General features: G+C 61.3%; 1 protein-coding gene across 4 annotated transcripts in view; it reads right to left on the minus strand.

The window, feature by feature from the left end:
• Nucleotides 1-4,068: 4,068 nt before the first annotated feature.
• Nucleotides 4,069-21,206, minus strand: part of SPTBN2 (spectrin beta, non-erythrocytic 2) — a 40,133-nt gene continuing 22,995 nt past the window's right edge. For 2 of the 4 annotated variants that reach the window (XM_036416717.2, XM_036416716.2), the window contains 23 exons: nucleotides 20,311-20,448; nucleotides 19,255-20,011; nucleotides 18,171-18,373; nucleotides 17,537-17,627; nucleotides 16,495-16,641; nucleotides 14,165-14,428; nucleotides 13,301-13,525; nucleotides 12,131-12,220; nucleotides 11,564-11,824; nucleotides 11,356-11,486; nucleotides 10,987-11,191; nucleotides 10,123-10,497; nucleotides 9,101-9,345; nucleotides 8,868-9,006; nucleotides 8,544-8,628; nucleotides 8,117-8,313; nucleotides 6,890-7,017; nucleotides 6,731-6,806; nucleotides 6,607-6,657; nucleotides 6,179-6,399; nucleotides 5,731-5,904; nucleotides 5,184-5,226; nucleotides 4,069-4,886 (listed from right to left, as the gene is read on the minus strand). In XM_036416717.2, coding sequence (XP_036272610.1) covers nucleotides 4,653-4,886; nucleotides 5,184-5,226; nucleotides 5,731-5,904; nucleotides 6,179-6,399; nucleotides 6,607-6,657; nucleotides 6,731-6,806; nucleotides 6,890-7,017; nucleotides 8,117-8,313; nucleotides 8,544-8,628; nucleotides 8,868-9,006; nucleotides 9,101-9,345; nucleotides 10,123-10,497; nucleotides 10,987-11,191; nucleotides 11,356-11,486; nucleotides 11,564-11,824; nucleotides 12,131-12,220; nucleotides 13,301-13,525; nucleotides 14,165-14,428; nucleotides 16,495-16,641; nucleotides 17,537-17,627; nucleotides 18,171-18,373; nucleotides 19,255-20,011; nucleotides 20,311-20,448 — 4,480 coding nt within the window. In that variant the 3' untranslated portion in view covers nucleotides 4,069-4,652. Of the gene's footprint in view, nucleotides 4,887-5,183; nucleotides 5,227-5,730; nucleotides 5,905-6,178; nucleotides 6,400-6,606; nucleotides 6,658-6,730; nucleotides 6,807-6,889; nucleotides 7,018-8,116; nucleotides 8,314-8,543; nucleotides 8,629-8,867; nucleotides 9,007-9,100; nucleotides 9,346-10,122; nucleotides 10,544-10,986; nucleotides 11,192-11,355; nucleotides 11,487-11,563; nucleotides 11,825-12,130; nucleotides 12,221-13,300; nucleotides 13,526-14,164; nucleotides 14,429-16,494; nucleotides 16,642-17,536; nucleotides 17,628-18,170; nucleotides 18,374-19,254; nucleotides 20,012-20,310; nucleotides 20,449-21,206 lie in introns of those variants that run through there. The other 2 variants (XM_036416718.2, XR_006740195.1) reach the window with 2 other exon arrangements.

A 21,206-nucleotide genomic window follows, 5' to 3' on the forward strand; every position in this document is an offset into this window, starting at 1 on the left:
CAATCTTGTCCTGGAAGTCCGAGATGTTCTGCAGTATCGCACGCTGGTAGGTGCCTGCCGCATGCAGTCCTGCATTATGTTCTGCTGCTGGGACAGGTAGCCACAGAACCGGAAATACTGCACAGCGAGGCCTCTTCTGTCTGCTCGCTGAACACCGACCATCCGGCCGTCCGGGGCACGGCCCCGGCAGGACTTCAGGATGTTGTAGAAGGAACAGAAGTCACCGGAGTACTCACTGGGTAAGGATGCTGTTGCAGCCCAGGGTGATGAGGAAAGACTTGCCCACGCGGCTGCACTCGGTTCCATGGACACTGAGCACTCGAGTACACAAATATCTTCATGGCTGGAGGGGGCCATGCCTCCGACTCCGGCTGGGCGCACCTCGAGGCTCAGTGCCTGCTGCTCCGGAGCCAATGGCGAGGGGCGGCTCTGGGAAAGGGACCCAGTTCCGCAGGGCCCCACCCATTTCCTTACTCCCTTCCTCTCCTTTCCCTGCCCTCACGGGCAATCATTCTAATGAGTCAGTTTAATGCGCCAGGGCCTGCCATTATTTTGTTTGTGTTCTTGCAAGACATGTCTTCTTAGGACAACGTTTGCTTTTTCCCCCATTAAAATATTTTATGTGGACAATTCCAAAAGGCACAAATGGAGAATATTATAATGAACACCTATGGACCTTTTACCCAGATTTGACCATTACATTTTGCTGACACTTCATCTAGCCCCTTTACTCCTTTGGAGGAGGGCTGGAGTTTTGAAAAGCAAATCCCAGACATCATGTAATTTCTCCTATGAAGGCCTCACTACCTGCCTCCAATTAAAACGTCCCGCGTATGCTATGCTAATATTATCTGATATTTGTATTCAATTTCCCCTAGATGGTTGCAAATATCTTTTTACCATTGGTTTCTTCTAATTTATGTAAATTGTGTTGTAGAGCTCATCGCTTCTAACGTTTTTCACTAAGTGCTATGTTACAGTGTCATAGCTAACAGCTGAGCAACACTCCGCAGTATGCAACCACCTTATTCTCCCGATTCATCTCTGGATGTAGGGCATCAGGTTCCCTCCAGCTCCCCACCCCTGTACACAGAGTTGAAATTAGCATCCTTATGTTGATTAGGAATGCCCTTCTGGGTCCATGTGAGCCTTTGGGAGGGCATAAACTCAGGGTGAAATCGCTAGGTTGTTCTCTAGAAACCAGTCCACCCTTCCACCTGTAGCCAGGACAGTGACTGTCTGTGCAGAGATGGAGGAGAGCTTTCATCACTCCCTCTTCAGGCTTAACAGTGTTTCTCACTTTTAGGTCTGTAGTCCATTTTGAGCAGTGCTGTCCCAATAGAAATATGTGAGCCATATCTATATCTATATCTATATCTATATCTATATCTATATCTATATCTATATCTATCTATCTATCTATCTATATATATATAATTTAAAATTGTCTAGTACACACATTTAAAAAGTAAAATGAACTTTAATACTTTTGAAACCCAATATAGCTAAAAGATCATTTCAACATATAATCAATATAAAAATTCATTTTTTTTGTCTGTTTTTGTTAATCCTCACCCAAGGGTATTTTTCCCCCATTGATTTTTAGGGAGAGTAGAAGAGAGAGGGAGAGACACAGAGAAACATCGATATGAGAGAAACACATGGATTAGTTGCCTCCTGTGGCCTGGGCCAGGGAGGAGCCTGCAACCATGTCCTTGACCGGAATCGAACCCCGGATCCTTTGGTCTGCTCTATTCACTGAGCCCCATACCGGCTGAGGTGATATAAAAATTGTTAATGAGATACCTTAACTTCTTTCTTTCCTTTTCAGTCTTTGAAATCCAGCGACCATTTTGCATTTCAATTCAGCTAGCCATATTTCAAGTGCTCAGTAGCCACATGTGGCTTGCAGCTGCTGTGTTGGACACAGATCCAGCATTCACCCTTGGAGATGGTATTAGGTAAAAATGTAAACATGTTTTTCTTTAAATAATTCCTCCATTTTTATCTGTCCATATCTCCCTACTGATGTGTGGTGCCCACACTAATGTCTTTTTGTGCTCGAACCTGTCTCACATCCCTCTCTGCTCCATAACATTCTGTCTTCTTTCCTGGAACTTTTCTTCCGCCCAGATCTAAACGTGTCTCCCAACACGTACTTCCTGAACTTGGGCTTCTTACCTGCTCTGTCCTGTCCTCAAGGCTGCATGCCCTCGGGTAGCTTTAGCTGCCATGTGTATGTACGTGACGCTCAAGTCCCACTTTCATTCCTTTTCCATTCACAATGACTGATTGCACCATTCTGTAGGACCTTCACTTATCTTTTACACATTAAAATGATAATCGCTCCATTTTCTCACCCCCATATACATTTCCTCCTAAAATTTCCAATTATTGCTTTCCTCTCAACCCTGAGGCCTGCCTGCTTTTATTTATTTATTTTTAATATATTTTATTGATTTTTTTTTTTTTTTTTTACAGAGAGGAAGAGAGAAGAATAGAGAGTCAGAAACATCGATGAGAGAGAGACATTGATCAGCTGCCTCTTGCACACCCCCTACTGGGGATGTGCCTGCAACCAATGTACATGCCTTTGACCGGAATCAAACCCGGGACCTTTCAGTCCGCAGGCCGATGCTCCATCCACTGAGCCAAACCGGTTTTGGCGAGTCCTGCTTTCTTAGTGTGCAGATACTCACATTCCTTGAACATTCCACAATGCTGACTTTTCCTTTGTATAATGGGGATTTTACGGTTGTGCCTGAAGAACAAGAGGCTATGGTGCCGATGTGTTCTTCCATTTAGTCCATGACAGATTGTTCTAGTTACATTTACTTACAAGTTTACTATGGGTATTTCTAAATCTGATTTTCTTAAGAGTAAGGGATAATTATCCTCTGGGCCATCTGGTAGACCAGATCGCATGGCTGGAAGCCATTCTGGGGCTGAGCCTGCACACACCTGACCCTGTCTTTGTCACGGCTGATGATAGTCAGGGGTCTGCTCAACCAAGGCCCTCAGCCAATTATGCTAAAGATAGGGCTGCTTTCCTGTAAAGATGTTCTCTGAGCCCCCAAAGAGATGGTTGTTTGTGTGTGATGGGAACCAATGACAGAACAAAGGTTTTCCTGTAGGAGGCCACTGAGGCAAATACTGTTGCTCTGAAATCTCCAATTACCAGGCTAGAGGCCAGGGGGAATCTTTTTTCCCTACTTCACTGGGTCTAGAATATCCCCTTGTTTGTGTATTTATACACTCAGGATGTACTTGGTGGCTTCCCAAGGGACTGTTATGCTATTGCAGTGGACTTGGAACCTGCCACTTCTCTGCCCCCTGTCTGAACGCCCTGGATCTCCTCTGGTGTCCTCAGTAGAGGGTGGGATCGGTCATCACCCTCTATGTGCTCTGTTCTCCAGCTGGGCTGGGTAAGGCTGAGTCTAGGTTGTGGCAACGCTCTTCAGTCTTTCGGATTTTTGTGTTTTTGTTTTTTTTAGTCTTTGTTTTTGAAAACAGTTGAGAGAATCACAAGTGAAGAATGCTGTTGCTGGGACCGGTGTGGCTCAGTGGATAGAGCGTTGGCCTGCGGACTGAAGGGTCCCGGGTTCGATTCCGGGCAAGGGCATGTGCCTTGGTTGTGTGCGCATCCCCAGTAGGGGGCGTGCAAGAGGCAGCTGATCGATGAATCTCTCTCATTGATGTTTCTAACTCTCTATCCCTCTCTCTTCCTCTCTGTGAAAAATCAATAAAATCTATTAAAAAGAAAAAAAGTAAACTTAAAAAAAAGAAAAAGAAAAAAAAGAATGCTGTCCACCAGGGAGATTGTCATCACTGCTTGTTCACATCATCCTGAGCCGTGGTGAACTTCTCTGTGACATCGGTCAAACTGGAGGTCACTCTCGTGGGGAAATTAGGCCAAGGAATGGAAGCTCTCAAAATAATGTGGTCCTTTGAGGGCGTGGAGGCTGGGACAGAAGGAAACCTGACACACAGGAGACTGGCGCCAAAGGGGGAACATGGGCCCGGGCAGGGAGCTTGTGGTCAAGAAAGCAAAGACACCAGAGGCAGTAAGAGAAGCGGAGCTGTTTAATTGTCTCCGTGGCCAGACTCAAGGCTGTGGGTGCCCCTGAACAGCTCACACCTGGAAGCCATTAAGAGGCGCTGGACATGGAGCGGCCACTCGAGTCGGAGGATGAAGGAGGACAGGAAGGGGGCGCTTCAGTGTCTCTGACGCCATCATCCGGCCATCTTGCCCCCAGGTCCTGCTTCAGCTCTTAGAGGTTCCTGGCTGGTCCCAGCTTCGGTGGGAGATGACCCTGAGGCCGGGCAGCCATTGCCCACGTGGCCTGCATGGAGGACGAGGCACTGTCCGCACAGTGGTGGGAACAGAGGTTTAAGGCTGGGGAAGAGGGAAGTGGGGGGAGTAGAATCGGGGGTTGCCTGGGTCCCACCACCAGTCTGGAATTAAATAGCAGAGAGAAGGGTTGTCCATGGGAACATTGACTTGTCCCCAGAGACAGTTCCTGGTGATGGGCTGACCTTGGCAACAGACCCTAGCAGCAGGCAGTTGTCCTGACAAGAGGGCGGCCCCTATTGACAGTCCCTGGCAGTTTCCTGAACAGAGGGAGGAGCTGGCCGGGGAGTCTTGCCCCCAACTATTTATTCTTCTTGAAGAAGCTGAAGCGTTTCTCTCGGTCTCGTTCTCTGCCGTCCTTGCTGCGAAGTACCACGGGCCCCTCGGCCCCGACCGGGGACACTGGGGGCATTGTCATGGCCCGGGTCATGCCCCGGGTGGCGCTGGGCACCGCTGGCTCCTCGGGCTCTCCGGAGGCAGAGGACGCGGTGGCGATGGCTGCATTCACCACCCGCAGCCACGAGCTCATCTCTGCCTGCAGGGGGCAGAAAGACAACCGGTCAGCGTCGCGGTGGGGAAGCTTGGGAGGAGGCGGCAGGAAAACGGTTTGACTATTTCATGCCCTTGGAGAAAAAGTCCCCTTAGGACAGGGAACGTGTTTTGGTGTGGCCTTCACAGACATCCAGGCGGCACCCTGTGGGCTGTCTGATTCCAAAGAAGGCGACACTTAGGGGAAAAGAGAGCAAAGAGGGGAGAAAGGAGAATCTACAATCGGAGGGTCCTGAGAATGGCCATGGGGAGATGGGGTGTGGGCGGACAGCGGGCAGCTCACCTCATCCTTGGCTTGGAATAAATATTCTTTCCCGTCCTGCAAGCTGTTGGGAGAGAGAGAAGCCTCAGGACAGAGCTGAGCCTCGGGATTGGTCCAGTCAGTGCTGGGAGGAGAACAAGCCTGCTGGGGCCCTCGGAGCTGATCGGACACCTCTGCACACCCCCCGAGTCTCAGGACTGTGCGAAGGCACATGCTTCTTGATTGGCTACAGGGGCCAGGGTGACCTCACTCCCACCCCAGGCCATGCCTCCAGCGCTGGCTGCTTGCTGGCAGCAGGGGCCGGCGCCTGGAGGTCCCTGGAGGCAGGGGAATGCCAGCACCCTGTCCAGCACTCAGACATCCGTCCAGGACAGTTTTCAGCCTGACCCGGTCAGCCATCAGGCCCGAGTCTTGGAGCTCCTGCTCCCCTTGGTGTGAAATACAATTCCCCATCTTCCATCTCTCCTCCTGCCCCCACATGCCTGGCCTGAACCTACCCTTCCTCATCCTGCCTCGCTCTGACCCCCCCCTCCTGCCCCCGCCCCCGAGGGCACGGCTCTGTTCCTACCCCAGCTTGAAAACGTGTTTGCGCTTCCGATAATCAAAGGCCACGCTGCCCTGGGCCCTGGCCAGGCTGACAGGCACTTCTCCGTGGTACGGCACTCCCGCGCCGGCTGCCTTCAGGTCCTTGTAGAAACCGAGGCTCCCGTGCCGCAGGACACAGTACACGTTCTGCCACGACCTGGAGGGACACGGCGCAGGTGACCGAGCGAGACAGGCAGACCGACCTGCTTCTGTGCGGCTGGGAGCCCCGGGCAGAGCGTGGGTGTTCTGGGATTTCCAGGGCCACCATGTTCGCAGGCCTGGCAGCGTACACCCTCCCGGCCTTCCGGAGGCCTGTCCCTCCCCGGAGGACCCTCCTCCTGCAGGGCACCCCCCACTGCTCCCACCACTCAGGGAGCGGTCCGGGGAAGCCTCTTCAGAGGTGGTGCCTGGAGAGGCCACAGCCCCGCTACCTGTTGGCAGCCTTCTTGCCGAAGGCCTCCATCTCCTGCTTGCGGCACAGCATGCCCTCCATCTGCTCCGGGGCGGAGAGCTCCGGGCCTCGCGAGGGCAGCGTGGCCACCCGGGCTGACTCCGACGACCTGCTCTGGGGCAGGGCGGGAGGGGCCGAGCCCTGGCTCCGGGCCTGCCTCTCCCCCTGGGGCCCGTTGGTCTCGTCCCCGGGGCCGGACCCCTGTGGGGAGAGCGTCTGTGTCACCGGAGGAGGGAGCGGGAACCGAACCGGCCTGGACGCAGGAGCTTCCAGTCCAAGAGCGGGGCTTCCTGCCCCCATTTTCTCTGAGCTGCTGCCCGCTCCTGCCCTCAGCGTCCCCACCGCCCAGCACCCCCCCACCCCTGCGTCCCTCCGGATACCAGCACCCACACCCCAGGAGGAACTCACAGGCCGTTCCGCGAAGCTGCCCTGCTCAAGTCTCTGCTGTTCCAACAGGGGCTGCAAGGACAAGAGGCCGTGAGAGTGTGCCGGGCGCAGGCGGGCCTTCTGCCGGGCGCGGGGTGTGGCTCACCTGGGGGGACTCCCCATCGGTGCAGACGCCGTTGACGCTGGCCGGCTGTGCGGGGGCTGGTGGCCGGGGGTGGGCTCTGGAGCAGCAGGGGACACAGACCTTTGTAAGTCCGGGTGCTTACCTCCAGCCGCCGCCTCCTCCCCAGACGCCCGCTCGCACCTGTCCCAGGAGGCGTCAGGCGCCGTCTGGCCGTCCGGCAGACTGGCCGTGGGCTCTGGCGCAGGGGGCTGTTTCTGCCGCTCCTCCTCCTCCCTCTTCCTCCGCCGCTCCTTCTCCTGCTCCTCCAGCTGTAAAACACTCAGGTCAGAGCACAGAGGACCCCGTGTGACAGGACCAGGGGCACAGAGGGCCCCATGTGAGAGGACCAGGGGCACAGAGGGCCCCGTGTGACAGGACCAGGGGCACAGAGGGCCCCGTGTGACAGGACCAGGGGGCACAGAGGGCCCCATGTGAGAGGACCGGGGGCACAGAGGGCCCCATGTGAGAGGACCAGGGGCACAGAGGGCCCCATGTGAGAGGACCAGGGGCACAGAGGGCCCCATGTGAGAGGACCAGGGGGCACAGAGGGCCCCATGTGAGAGGACCAGGGGCACAGAGGGCCCCGTGTGACAGGACCAGGGGGCACAGAGGGCCCCGTGTGACAGGACCGGGGGCACAGAGGGCCCCATGTGAGAGGACCGGGGGCACAGAGGGCCCCGTGTGAGAGGACCAGGGGCACAGAGGGCCCCATGTGAGAGGACCGGGGGCACAGAGGGCCCCGTGTGAGAGGACCGGGGGCACAGAGGGCCCCGTGTGAGAGGACCAGGGGCACAGAGGGCCCCATGTGAGAGGACCGGGGGCACAGAGGGCCCCGTGTGAGAGGACCGGGGGCACAGAGGGCCCCGTGTGAGAGGACCAGGGGCACAGAGGGCCCCATGTGAGAGGACCGAGGGCACAGAGGGCCCCGTGTGAGAGGACCAGGGGGCACAGAGGGCCCCATGTGAGAGGACCAGGGGCACAGAGGGCCCCATGTGAGAGGACCGGGGGCACAGAGGGCCCCGTGTGACAGGACCGGGGGCACAGAGGGCCCCATGTGAGAGGACCAGGGGGCACAGAGGGCCCCGTGTGACAGGACCAGGGGCTGGGAAGGTGCAGTGGCTCAGCTCCAGTCTGATGAACAGGAAGGAAACTACAATTCCGGACGAAGGCGGGGATGAGGAGAAACGGGGAGGCGGCGCCTCACAGCGTCACTCGGGGGAATGGCGGCTCCTGGCGCTGTGGTGACAACGTGGCCCTCACGCCCGGAGGTGCTGGTGCAGGGGGAGGAGGGGGACTCTTTCCCCAGCAGGAGGGGAAGCGGGCGCGGGCAGCGGGGCGGGGCGGGCACCCCGGGGCCCGAGCCCTCACCGCGGTGAGCTTCTCCAGCGCGCTGAACCGCTCCTCCCAGGCCACTGCCGACTTCTGGAAGGCCTCATGCCGCTTGATGAGGTTCTCCACCTCGTCCACGGTGCAGCCCAGCTCCGCGCTCCGCACCAGCGGCTCCTGGCTGCACAGCCAGGCCTCCGCCATGCCTGCGTCCCTCCCAAACACGAGCACCTCCAGAACTGCAGGGATGGCCGGAGCACAGGAAGGGGGCAGGTCAGAGTGGACCCCGGCAGAGCACTGTGACCGCGTCAGGAGCGGCCACAGAGAACGCTCCTGCCCCTGAGCAGGGGCACAGGGCGGAGCCCAGGGCGGGAGCCGTGAGTTCCACGCCCAGGATTCCTGGTCTTACCCCGGAAACTACAGGGTTCGAGACCCCCCAGCCCCTGCCGGCAGGGCCCGGCACCCTCACCAAGCTGCAGCCAGTCCATCTTCTCCTGCCACTTGTCCGCGGTCTCCTGGCGCCGGGCCTGCAGCTGAGACAGCTTCTCCGAGATCTGGGGGTGGAGAAGCGAGTTAGCACCCTGCTGGGCTTCTGGGGGGTGGCCTCTGGGGGACTGACCCAGGGGAACTGGTGATTTCTGATTTCAGGAAGCAGACAGCTCGGGGTGGGGAGGGGAGAGAGAGAGCGGCAGGGAGGGGAGAGAGGAAGGCTCCTGTAAGGAAGGTGAGGAAGCAGGAAGACTCGGGAGAAAGCACAGCCCCGAGGCGGCTGCCATGGGACGGCCTCGCCCACCTCCTCAGCGGCGTAGTGGCCCCTGGCGAGCAGCGCCTGCCCCATGTCCATGCAGGACGAGAAGCGGTCGGCCCTGGCCTCGATCTCTGCCTTGATGCCCTGGTGGTTCTTGATGACCATGTCTGCGGAGGACACGTCTCTGGGGGCACAGAGACCGCGTCAGGCACTGCCGCCCTCGGCCCTCTCCCAGCCGCCAGCGCCCGACCCCTGTGGGCCTGGTGCCGGGGCCTCACCGGGGCCGCTCCTGGGCGTCCATCTGCAGGTTCACCCCGTCCATCCACAGCATCAGCTCCCGCACGGCCGTGAAGAAGCGGAACTTGTCCGTCGTGTCCAGCAGCAGCTGGCGGCGGGCGGCGGCGTTCCCCTGGAGCTGGGCCCAGGCCTCCGCCACGGCCTGCATGTGGTGGCCGATCTCCTCGGCCTTGTCTCCCGCGTAGGCCTTCTGGAGCCGGTGGCCATCGTCCTGCACCTGCTGGACCTGCAGGGCCCGGCTCAGGGTCAGGCAGGGCCGGAGACTCTGAGGAGCCGCAGTCTCCTCCCCGACACCCCACCCTGGCCTCTGCCTGCCCGCCTGCCCATTCCCCAGCCGGAGGAGAGAGGAGCAGGGGGTGGGGCTGGGAAAGGTGGGGGCTGGTGCCAAGTAAGCTTTGTCCTCCTCTCCCTGTTGGGTCCCCAGTGGGAGCCTGGGCGTGGCCTGGGGAGCAGCCCTTTAAGAGGGCGACGAGCCAGCTGGGCCTTCAGAGGCTTGTCCGAGACGTGAGCCTCAGGTTTGGCCAGAATGAGATATTCAGCCTGAAAGAGGGACTTGGACGGGGGAGGAGGGGATGACTGAGTTTAAACGGCTGCAGGAAGGATCCCTGCTTGGTTTGTGTGGGTCTGGAGCTCCAGTTGGGTGGGACTGACGGGTGGGTTTTGGTACCACATGAGTCCTCCAGCCTCAGGACCACGTGATGATGTCACGGGACCACGTGACAATGTCACAGGACCACGTGATGTCACGGGACCACGTGACGATGTCACGGGACCACGGGACGATGTCACGGGACCACGTGATGATGTCACGGCCCTTAGGGAGGCTTGTCGTCAGAGGTGTGAACGTGGTGGCGAGATGTCCTCTGGCCAGAGATGTTTCCCTAGCAATTCTACCTCCTCCCTACATGCCTTCCAGAGGGTGCTGACCCTGGTCTTTCTGAGGGCCCGGCCTTTCCGCAGAGTCTCCCCCAGCCACCCCTGGCCCCCCGTGCCCGAGCCTGACCTGGGCGCTGAGGGCCTGGATGTCGTGCTCGAAGGCGCAGTGCCGGCGCTGCAGGGCCTCGGCCGCGTTGAGGTCCCGGCCGGCGCCGTCGGGCAGCTGCTGCTGCTTCTGCTGCACCCGCGCCAGGGCCTGGCGGGCGCCGTGCAGGAAGCGCTGGAGCTCGTAGGCGGCCGCCAGCACCTGGCCCCGCGTGTCCAGCAGCTCCAGCAGGTCGGCCCAGGCCTCGTTGAGGCCGTCCTTCCACTCGGCCACCGTGGCCCGGGCGGCGTGGCCCCCGTCGATGAGCCCGTTGGCCAGTGCGTTGGCACTGTCCACGCGCTCCTGGCCGATGGTGCTCGTGTCCCGGGAGAACTCTCGGAATTTGTCCCGGAGCATCTGGGGGAGGGAGCGGGTGCGCAGACAGCTCTGACTCTGGCCCTGCCTCACAGCATGGGGCAGTGGAGGGGGGGTGCTTCTCACCCCAAACTGAGCACCCCCTTCTCTCCCCTGGGCCACACGGACCAAAACAGGTTGCTCCAGCTGAGCTGAGCCCATGACAGATGCCAGTGGTTCCCAGTGACCCTGGATTTGAACTCCCGGGCCCTCAGCAAAGGCCGCGGGGCAGCCCGCAGACAGGGATCTTTCCCTGCCTAGCTCCCCTGGGAAAGAGTGGTCGCTCATTTCCTTCCCACCCGGTTCTGTGCACGGCCCCCGCCTCCTTTCTGCCCAATTCTCCCACTTAAAGGCCTCAGAACCCGGAGCACAGTGCCGTGCAGCCGGGTCTGCCCCACCCCGGGGTGCCCTGTAGGAGGGCCCCGGTCTCCCAGCGGGGCCCACCTCGCCGGGAGCTGGCCTGCGGCCGGTGTCCCCCCGCCCCGCACTCACCGTCACGTGTTCATAGTCCTGGCCCAGCTCATGGGAGGCCGCCACCACCTCGCGCTCCTGGATCCACTGCTCCAGGTCGTCCAGCTCCCGGCGCAGCTGGCACAGCCTCAGGTGCTCCTGCAGGCCCTCCCGCCGCTCCCCGGCCAGCTCCTTCAGGCCGGCGTACAGCTTGTCCACCTGGGCTTGGCGGATCGATATCCGTGTGCTGCGGGGAGGGGAGCGGCCGGGCCTTAGGATGCCCTGCTGGGACCCCAGCCCGTCCCGTCCGCAGAGTCCCGCCCCTCAGCCCGCCGGCCGCGCCTTTCCGGACGGACCGGTGTGCACGCGGCCCCTCCCCAGGCGCGGGGTCCCGGCCACCGCGGTGCTCACCTCTCGGGGTGGTCGTGGTCGATCATGTCCTGGCTGCTGGCCGCCAGCTGGTGGATGGTCTGGGCGTAGTCGGCCAGGGCCTGCTCCAGCACCTGGTGCTTCTTCACCTCGGCCTGGGCGCTCAGCTCGTCCTGGGGACCGGACGGCGGCGTCAGGCAGGGGCCCGGGGAGGAGAGGCGGGGGCCAGCCCGGCTCTGCCCCGCCTCACCTTGGCCTTCTCCTGGCCCATCATGTGCAGCTCCTGCTCGCCCATCCAGGCCTCGGCCTCGGCGGCGTCCCGGTAGAACTGCTGGGCGCGCAGGGCCTCCTCCAGGCGCTGCCCGCGCAGCGCCAGCTCCTGGCCCAGGCGCTCCCACAGGGCCTGCAGCTCGGCCAGCTCCGGGCCCGCGGCCGCCGCCCCCAGGGCCCGCTGCCGCTCCCGCAGGTCCGCGATCCGGCGCTCGTGGCCCTGCATCTCCTTCTGCAGCGTCTGTTTCCCAGCAGCAGAGGGGGACACGGAGGAGCTGGCTGGGAACTTACCCCTACTCAACACCAACCCCCTCCCGCTCCTGCGCCTCTTCCTTCCCGAATCCCCCGCACTCCCCCCCTCCCGCCCAGGATGTGACGGGGAAGCTCCTTCCACTCCATGGTCCTCTCTGAGGGAAGGCCAGCCACGGAGACTAGGGTCGCACCAGCATCGAGGGGGGGGCAGGGAAACCCCGGGTCTTAAGAAAAACCGTCTTCCTCGTCCCCGGAGGCGACTGGGACCTTCCTCTCGCCTCCGCCGCGGCCTCACCTGGTTTTTCTTCATGAGGAGCTGGACGCTGGGCAGGTCCTTGCCGTGCTCCCGGGAGCTGGCCATGGGCAGGCGCTCCGTCACCCACAGCTGAACGAGAGAGGGGCGTCAGGGTGGGCCGCGGGGCCAGGCGGAGCGGGAGCTGGAGGGGGGCCAGTGGAGGGGACGTGTTCCAGGCCCCTGGTGCGTGTGTGTGTGTGTCTGTGTGAGTGTGTGTGTGTCTGTGTGTGTGTCTGTGTGTGTGTCTGTGTGTGAGACTGTGTGTGTGTCTGTGTGTGAGTGTTTGTATGTGTGTGTGTGTGTCTGTGTGTGTCTGTCTGTGTGTCTGTGTCTGTGTGTGAGACTGTGTGTGTGTGTCTCTGTGTGTGTGTGTGTCTGTGTGTGAGTGTTGTATGTGTGTTTGTATGTGTGTGTGAGTGTGTGTCTGTGTGTGTGTGTCTGTGTGTGTGTGTCTGTGTGTTTGTATGTGTGTGTGTGAGTGAGTGTGTGTGTGTCTCTGTGTGTGTGTGTGAGTGAGTGTGTGTGTCTGTGTGTCTGTCTGTGTGTGAGACTGTGTGTGTGTGTCTCTGTGTGTGTGTGTCTGTGTGTGAGTGTTGTATGTGTGTTTGTATGTGTGTGAGTGTGTCTGTGTGTGTGTGTCTGTGTGTGTGTGTGTGTCTGTGTGTGAGTGTTTGTATGTGTGTGTGTGTGAGTGTGTGTGTCTGTGTGTGTGTGTGTGTGTGAGTGTGTGTGTGTGTGTGTCTGTGTGTGTGTGTGTGTGCGCGCGCGCACGTGTGCAGGAGATGGCCAGCTCTGGTTCCAGGGAAAAGGAGCTTCCGGGGGATCCACGTGGCCTAGAGTAGGGGTGTCGAACTCAATCAGAGAAGGGGCCAAAATCTAAAATCCAGCCTAAATCGCGGGCCGAATGGTTTACTGAACAGTCATAAACTGTCATTGTGATGGAAACGCAGCGGAGTGCAGTGATGACAGCGCAGTGCGGGCCACATTGCAAGGCCTGGCGGGACGGATTTGGCCCGCGGGCCTTGTGTTTGACACATGTGGCCTAGAGGGAGGGTGTTCGTGCCAAAGGGAGGAGGGCACGGCTGGCCTTTCCCCGGCGCAGGGTGGGGGCGGCCCGCCTGGGGACCGGCTCCCGGGGGGACCGGCCGCCCGGCCCTGGTCCCGACTCACAATCTCGTCCTCCACGTCGCGGTGGAACTGGTGCTGCTCGCGCGAGGCCTGCAGCCGCCGGCAGCGCTCCCTCATGGGCTGGCATAGGGCCCGGAACTGCTCCTCCACAGCCCGCGAGGTCCTCTCCACCTCGCCCGCCCCCTGGTCCTCCTGCGCCAGCGCCTGGGCCTGGGCCTGGATGGCCTCCACCTCCTTCTCCCGCACCGCCATCTCCCGCTCCAGCATCTGCGGCCGAGAGGACCGCGTCACCACTGCCCGCCTGCCCGCCGTCACCCTCAGCGGGACCCAGCCAATGTCAGCCCATCCCCCTGGGCTCCCCAGGGCAGCATCGCTCACGGCCCAGGGAGTGGGCCTCACGCTTTAACGGACATAGAGTCTGGGAAGGGGCCCTGGTCACTGTGCCTCTCAGTCCCAGATCCACTTTTCCTTCCCCGTGGAAGGCCTGAGAACTGGATGGACCCTGGAGACAATTCTCCAGCTGGTGCAATGCCGAGCCCTGCCAGTAGAGGGCGATGGGGGGACACCACAAGGCACGAGAGGGGGGCTCCGGCTTTTGGCTCTTCTCCAGCGCCCACGCAAAGCTGCCCACGGTGTGGTGTGCGGGAGGCCAGGGGCTATCCCCCCAGCAAGTATCCCTGGCATCCGTGGCGATGCCCTGCTGGCCAGCTTTGGCCTGCCAGCTGCAGACCTGCTGTGGCCCGTGACTCCCCAGCAGATTCCCAACGCCATGAGCGGGCTCTGCCCTCGCCAAAGAGCTCCGGAGCCGAGTCTGGGGGTATCTGAGAACGGCCCCCCCATCTCCAGGGCTCCGGGCGGCCCCTCCCGCCTCCTGCACGCCTCCTCCGCAGCGAAGGCCCCGCACACCTGCTGCTTCTTGAGCAGAATGTTGACGCTGGTGAGGTCCTTGCCGTAGTCGTCCGAGTGCAGCTGGGCCTGCAGGCTCAGCAGCCAGCTCTCCAGGGCGGAGCAGCTCTGCGCGAACAGCTCGGCCCGGTTGGCATCGAAGAGGCTGCGGGCCTTGGCCTGCGTGGTGGTCTCCAGCTCGTCCCAGCGCCGGTGCAGGTCCCCCAGCTTCTCTGACACCAGCGCCTCCAGCTCCGGCTTCTCCAGGCTCAGCTCCCGCCCGTCCTGGTGGTGGGCAGAGAGGTGTGAGCGTCTGGCCTGGACCCCACTGCGCGGGGCAGAGGCCTAACGGGCAGCAGAGGCCTAAGAGTGAGCAACAATACAGGGCTCTCGTGTGTTCTCCTTAACCTGCTCTTCTCCGAGGTTTGGACCCCCCCCCCCAAAAAACTTCCCTCCCTCGCTGCTGCTCCAACTCAGCTCCCCCTCACGGTCCAGCTCACATCTCTCCACTGAGAAGCCTCTGCCATCTCCCCCATTTCGAGTTCCCTCAAGCTTGTGGTTTCTGGTGTTACATCGCGCACCGTCTTGTTATCTGTTATGGTTTCATTTTTCTTTTCTTTTTTAAAAAAATATATTTTACTGATTTTTTACAGAGAGGAGGGGAGAGAGATAGAGAGCTAGAAACGTCGATGAGAGAGTAACTCTGACCAGGTGCCTCTTGCACACCGCCTACCGGGGATGTGCCCGCAACCAACATACATGCCCCTGACCGGAATCGAACCTGGGACCTTTCAGTCCTCAGACCGACGCTCTACCACTGAGCCAAACCGGTTTCGGCTTGTTTCATTTTTCTCAGCTCCTCACCCCTCCTGTCCCCCCCTCGCAGCCTCTCCGCCGGAGGACTGGTTTCTGGGGAGGGGAGGGAAGCACAGTCCCTTGACCTGTATGACGGAGCCGGTGGACAAACAGCATTTTGGTGCTTTGGTTGGGATGACTTGGGCACTACATTAGGACTGGGCACCAGCCAGCTGCCTTCTGGGGTAGCCAGCATGGCACCGGGCCCTTTACTGACTGCCCACCCCGCTCCGTCTCCTCGCCCACTGCCCTCTGGTGCCTCCTGCGCCCGCCCCGTTCTAACGCCTGCACGGAAGCCTCGTTTCAGGGGGGGCAGACATCACAACACGTAGTGTCAGTGTCAACGCTGCTGGGGCCACTTCCCAAACCTTCAGCACAACCCACACCCGACGCCCCGTCCCAACGCGGTGCCCGCGGCTTCTCACGGCCATTTCCCCCGGACTCTCCCGCCGCCTCCTCCCAGGGCCCCTTCACACACCCTGTGTCCGAGACTGACTTTCCCCTGGGCTCCGAGACAGACCCCACCTCCTCCTCTGGTTCCCAGCTGCTTTGCTTCTCTGCCTACAAATATCTCCCCTCCAGCAGCTCCGCTGTCCACCTGCCACTCACGCCTCACGACTGCCCTGCTTCCCGGGCCCCGCCCTCCTCTCGGAGCCCAGGCCTCCCTGGCTCTCACTGTGCCCCCGATACTCTGCTTTGGATTCAACTTCTCTGCTTGTGTGTGTGACTCAGACCCTGGCCGCAGTGGCAGCACCTGTCCCCCCTCCGTATACAAGGCTCTGCACATCGCAGCACCAGGTAAATGTCTGCGGAACAAAGGGGACACGGAACATACAGGGTCTCTTCTGCCCAGCGGTGTGCCCCGAGGGAAGGCAGGTGTCTTCATACACCTCGCAGCCCCCGGCGGGGCGCTGAGCACATATCATCGTGTCCAGCAACACTCGCTGAGTAGAAATGAAGTTTTCCCTGTGCTCAGCTCCCGAGGAAGAGCTGGGAGGGAGAGCAAATACCGGGAACTGCAGGACTGAAAAGCAGGGCTGGGCAAACGGCGGCCCTGTTTTTATAAATGAGGTTTGCTGGCTACAGAGTCCGCTACAGAGTCCGTTCATGCACTCCTACAGCCGCTTTTCACCGCGAGGGCAGAGTGAGCGGTCGCCGCAGAAGCTATGAGGCTCCCAAAAGCCTGGAGTCACACCCCCACCCCCACCCCGCCCCGGCCCGCCCAGAGGAAGTGCTGACCCTGCCGAGGGGTGTCATCCTGAGGGGACCCCAAACCGCAGCCTGGCTCCTTACCAGTGTGCGCTTCCTCCAAGCTCCGGAGTCCCTGCCCCATACACCCAGCACCTGTGTGCCTCAGGGAGAATTCCCCGCCTTGGGAGATGGGCATGGGAGCCTGAGACCTCTGGCCCCGAAGGAGCCCTGTCCGGACGCCGGGTCCGCCCCGCACGGTGGCCGGGCCCCGCCCGCCGCCCCAGCCGCTCCGGCCGCGCGCTCACCTTGTCCACCTTGTCCAGCCAGTCCTTGTTGGCCGCCAGCTCCGCCATGAACGCCTGGTGCTTCTGCCACTTGGTGTGCAGGTTGCGGGCCTCGTCATAGGACACGTCCTGGGCCGTCAGCATCTTCTCGTCGATCCAGAGCTTCAGCTGGACGGGCACAGGCCGGGGAAGAGAAAGGCCGAGTGCGTGTCAGGGGGACGGGAGGGGGAGGCATCCGGGGGGCCGGGGGCTGGGGGAAGGGGCGGGTGTGGGGGGAAGCTGGCGGGAGAAGGGGCGGGTGTGGGAGAAGCTGGTGGGAGAAGGGGCGGGTGTGGGAGAAGCTGGCAGGAGAAGGGCGGAGGTGGGGGAAGCTGGCGGGAGAAGGGCGGAGGTGGGGGAAGCTGTGCGGAGGGGACGGGGGGGGGAAGGGGCGGGAGTGGGGAGAAGATGGCAGGAGAAGGGGCGGAGGTGGGAGAAGCTGGCAGGAGAAGGGCGGAGGTGGGGGAAGCTGGCCGGAGAAGGGCGGAGGTGGGGGAAGCTGGCGGGAGAAGGGCGGAGATGGGGGAAGCTGGCGGGAGAAGGGCGGAGGTGGGGGAAGCTGGCGGGAGAAGGGGTGGAGGTGGGAGAAGCTGGCGGGAGAAGGGCGGAGGTGGGGGAAGCTGGTGGGAGAAGGGCGGAGGTGGGGGAAGCTGTGCGGGGGGGGGGGGGCGGGGGGGAAGGGGTGGAGGTGGGGGAAGCTGTGCGGGGGGGGGGGCGGGGGGGAAGGGGCGGAGGTGGGGGAAGCTGGCGGGAGAAGGGCGGAGGTGGGGGAAGCTGGCGGGAGAAGGGCGGAGGTGGGAGAAGCTGGCTGGGAGAAGGGGCGGAGGTGGGAGAAGCTGGTGGGAGAAGGGCGGAGGTGGGGGAAGCTGGTGGGAGAAGGGCGGAGGTGGGAGAAGCTGGCGGGAGAAGGGGCGGAGGTGGGGGAAGCTGTGTGGTTCCCCGCTCAGGGGCCGCGGCCGACGACCTCTTGGCTCGGAGAGCCGGCCGGTGGGAAGGCGGCCGGTCGGGCCGGCCGGAGCCTCACCTCGTGGCAGTCCTGCAGGAAGTGCTGCTGCTCCCGGTTGTCCCGGAGACGCCCCAGCAGCTGCTGCACGGCTTCCTGGTTCTTCCCGTGTCTGTGAGGATGGCCCTCTGAGAGCCGGCGTGCGGGAAGGGCTCACGCCCTCTGGCTGACCCAGCGGCTGCCAGTCCTCCGCGGGCACAGCGCCCGCCGGGCCCCGGGGAGCAGCAGGAGCCGGGGTCCCGCGCCCTGGCTCACTCCGTTCTGCTCCCGTGTGAGGGAGGCAGACCCTCCCACCCGGCTTAGGCCAGCGGTCGGCAAACTCCTCAGTCCGCAGAGCCAAGTATCGACAGCACAACGACTGAGATCCCCTTTGAGAGCCACGTGTCTTAAACGTGAACTTCTTCTAACGCCACGTCTTCCACACAGACTCGCCCAGGCCGTGGTGTTTTGTGGAAGAGCCACACTCAAGGGGCCAAAGAGCCGCCTGTGGCTCGAGAGCCGCAGTTTGCCCACCACGGGCTCCGGCCCTCTCTGACCATTGAGCTCTTCTTCGTCTACCTCTTGTCAGTCCAGCCCCTCTGTCAGGCCGGCCTTCCTGCGTTCGCTCACTCCTCTCGGACCCCCCCCCCCGCCCCGCGCCCGGCCCTCGGCCTACCTCCGCTCGATGGAGTCCGCCTTCTCCCGGATCTTCTCGGCGTGCCTGTTGCCCGCGGACACCAGCTGGCGCCCGGCCTCCAGGAGCCCGCGGATGCGCTCCCCGTTGGCGTCCATGGTGCTCACAAAGTCTTCCAGCTTCTTTATGGCGGCGTCCGCCGCCTGCAGGGTCCCGGGCATCTCCGTGTGGGACAGCACGTACTCCTGCGGGGGGGTGGGGGGCAGCGAGCTCACTCCTCAGCGCGGAGCTCGGCTCTGTCTCCGCGGCCCCCGGGAGGCAGGGCCGGCCTCCCGGCCGCGCCGGCCAGCACCGTGCCTGGCTGCGGGAGTGTCAGAGGCTGTCGGGAGCCGGGCTGGAGAAGCTTTAACAGTCCAAACCCTGCCCTGACCGGTGTGGCTCAGTGGATAGAGCGTCGGCCTGCGGACTCAAGGGTCCCAGGTTCGATTCCGGTCAAGGGCATGAACCTTGGTTGTGGGCACATCCCCGATTTTGGGGGGGGGCGGGGTTACAGGAAGCAGCTGATCGATGATTCTCTCTCATCAATGTTTCTAACTCTCTCTCCCTCTCCCTTCCTCTCTGTAAAAAATCAATAAGATATATACTGTATTTTCCGGAGTATAAGACGACCCCCTAATTTTTTACAGTTAAAACACAGGTTTAGGCCTACATTCGCTGTATAAGACTTCCCCCCACTTCAAAGAAAAGACTGACTTTGCCGTCAAGATCTGCAGGTAATTTTTGTGCAATTTTGGTCTTTTGCCCCCCGATTTTCGGTTGACTTTTTTTCGTTTCAAAAGTCGTCTTATACGCCGGGAAATATGGTATTTAAAAAAAAAAAAGTCCAAACCCTATTCCATCCCGTTTCTAGCGACAGAGTCCATTTCTGTAGCAATTATACGACAAGCCAGTCTATGTCGATTTCGGCAAGTCATGGTCCATATGTTTCTAACCTCTTCTTCCTGCCCATCCTGTTTCCTCCTCTACCCCACCTGCCGCCGTGTCCCCCCCATCCACCCACCCACCTCTCCTCCCCTCGCCCGGCCCCTGCTCCCCGCTTCTTCCGGACCGGAAGCCGGGCTCTCACCTGGCTGCTGAGCACGCCCTCGGCCTGGCGCGCATCCCGCAGGAAGCCCTGGAAGCCGTGGGCCTGGGCCAGGCGGCCCTGCCGGCTCTCCCACATGCGGCCCAGCTCCTCCCAGCCGGTGCCCAGGGCTTCGAGGCGCTGCCGCAGGAAGAGGCACTGGGGGTCGGCCTGGTCGCGGGTCACCTCCTCCCCCAAGGCCCGCAGCCGGCCGTACTCGCCGCGGGCGCGCTCCACCTCGCCCCGCAGGGCCGCGTGCTGGGCCAGCAGGGCCTCGGCCTCCGGCAGGGTGGCCGGCCCCTCTTCGGAGGCCACGGCGGTCTGCGTGCGGCCCAGCCACGCCTGGAAGTCGTCTAAGCTGCGCAGGAAGTCCTGCAGCCGCCGCGCCTCGCCCAGCGACTCCTCTCGGCGCCGCATGGTGGCCCGCAGGCCCTCCCAGCCGGCCTGCACCTCCCGGAGCCGGGCGAGGATGGCGGCGCTCTGGGCGGGGTGGCCGGCGGCCAGGCCGTCCGCCTCTCGGGCCAGCTCGCCCACCCGGGCGGCGATGGCCTCCAGGTCGCGCTCGGTGCCGGCCAGCTTGCGCTGCAGGGCCAGCACCCCGGCCAGGTCGTTGCCCAGGCCCTGTGTGGACTCGATGACCTTGGTCTTCTCCCTCATCCAGGCCTGGGTCTCCGTGCACTCCAGGTGGTAGTTCTGGATGCTCAGGGCTGAGGTCAGAGCCGCCTTCTTGCCATCCGCCAGGGACCGGAACTGCTGCCACCTGGGAGTGGAGGGCGGGTCTGACGTCTGGATTGGTCAGCTTCCCCGCCCTGTCCGGGTACATCTGGAAGCTTCTTCCCTGCCTCTCCCCCCACCACCCGCTCCATCCTCGCGTCCCCATCTCGATTGCTCCCCGTCCAGGCTCCAGCCCCTTCTATCTCCCACTGCTCCCCTCCCCCCAGCACCTTCCAGACCACCTTCCCGCCTCATGTCCACCCCCACCCCCTGGCCCGACGGACTCTCTGGCTGCCGTTCCATCTGCTGTGTCCTCTCCCAGCCCCTCGGCCCGCCCTCCACCACCTGTGGTTGAGCTGCTGCTGGGTGTTGACGATGCTGTCCTTGCCCGCGGGGTTGGCCTTCAGCAACTGCTCTGCGATGTCGTTCACGGCGGAGATCCGCGCAGCGAGGGCGTTCATTTCGGGCTCCAGGGTCTCGAACCTGAGGGGGCGGCAGAGCCGGGTCGGATCGGCGGGAGGTGGTGCCGCACCTGCAGCCTCCCTAGACCACCATGGGCACGCCTCTCCGTCAGCCTGAAGCTCGTGTACAGGAGCCTCTGCACCGCTTACTACAGGCTCACAGTGTCTGTGGACCAAGCGTGAGCCCTCACTCCCCTAGACAAGCAGAAAGACATCACCTCTAGCGTTGCTCAGAAAGGTGTGGAAGTGAGAGGTCAGGAACAGCTGCACAAATTAACTAATCCTGGCTCGGGGCCCCAGCCTTCACCGGATCCTACCTTCTTTCTCTGGGCCTTACGCCTTCGCTGCCTACCTGAGACCCACGTTAAGAAGGAAATGACAACCACAAATACGGAACTGATCAAGATGTGAAGCACAACTTCTCCCAGGGACATTTCACATTCTCAGAGAGTGCCAGCACACACTTTCTTAAAGGGCCGCACAGTGTACAGTTTAGGTTTGTGGGCCACATGGTCTCTGTCATAAGTATTCAGCTCTGCTGTCTTCGGATGATGTGTAGCTGAATGAGCGTGGCTCTGTTCCAATAAAGCTTTATTTACAAAATCAGGCTGTAGGCCGGATTTGGCCCAAGGGCTGCAGTTTGCCAACTTGCCATAGGATAATTTGAAAACTAAAAAAAAAAATAAAATTTATTACCATTTTAAAACCATCAGGAAATCTGACTAGAGACTGAGTAGTAGATGGTAGTAAGGCATTGCTAATTTTTTCTGTGTAATAATG

This window comes from Pipistrellus kuhlii, unplaced genomic scaffold, assembly GCF_014108245.1.
Source record: "Pipistrellus kuhlii isolate mPipKuh1 unplaced genomic scaffold, mPipKuh1.p scaffold_m20_p_56, whole genome shotgun sequence".
NCBI classification, from domain to species: domain Eukaryota; kingdom Metazoa; phylum Chordata; class Mammalia; order Chiroptera; family Vespertilionidae; genus Pipistrellus; species Pipistrellus kuhlii.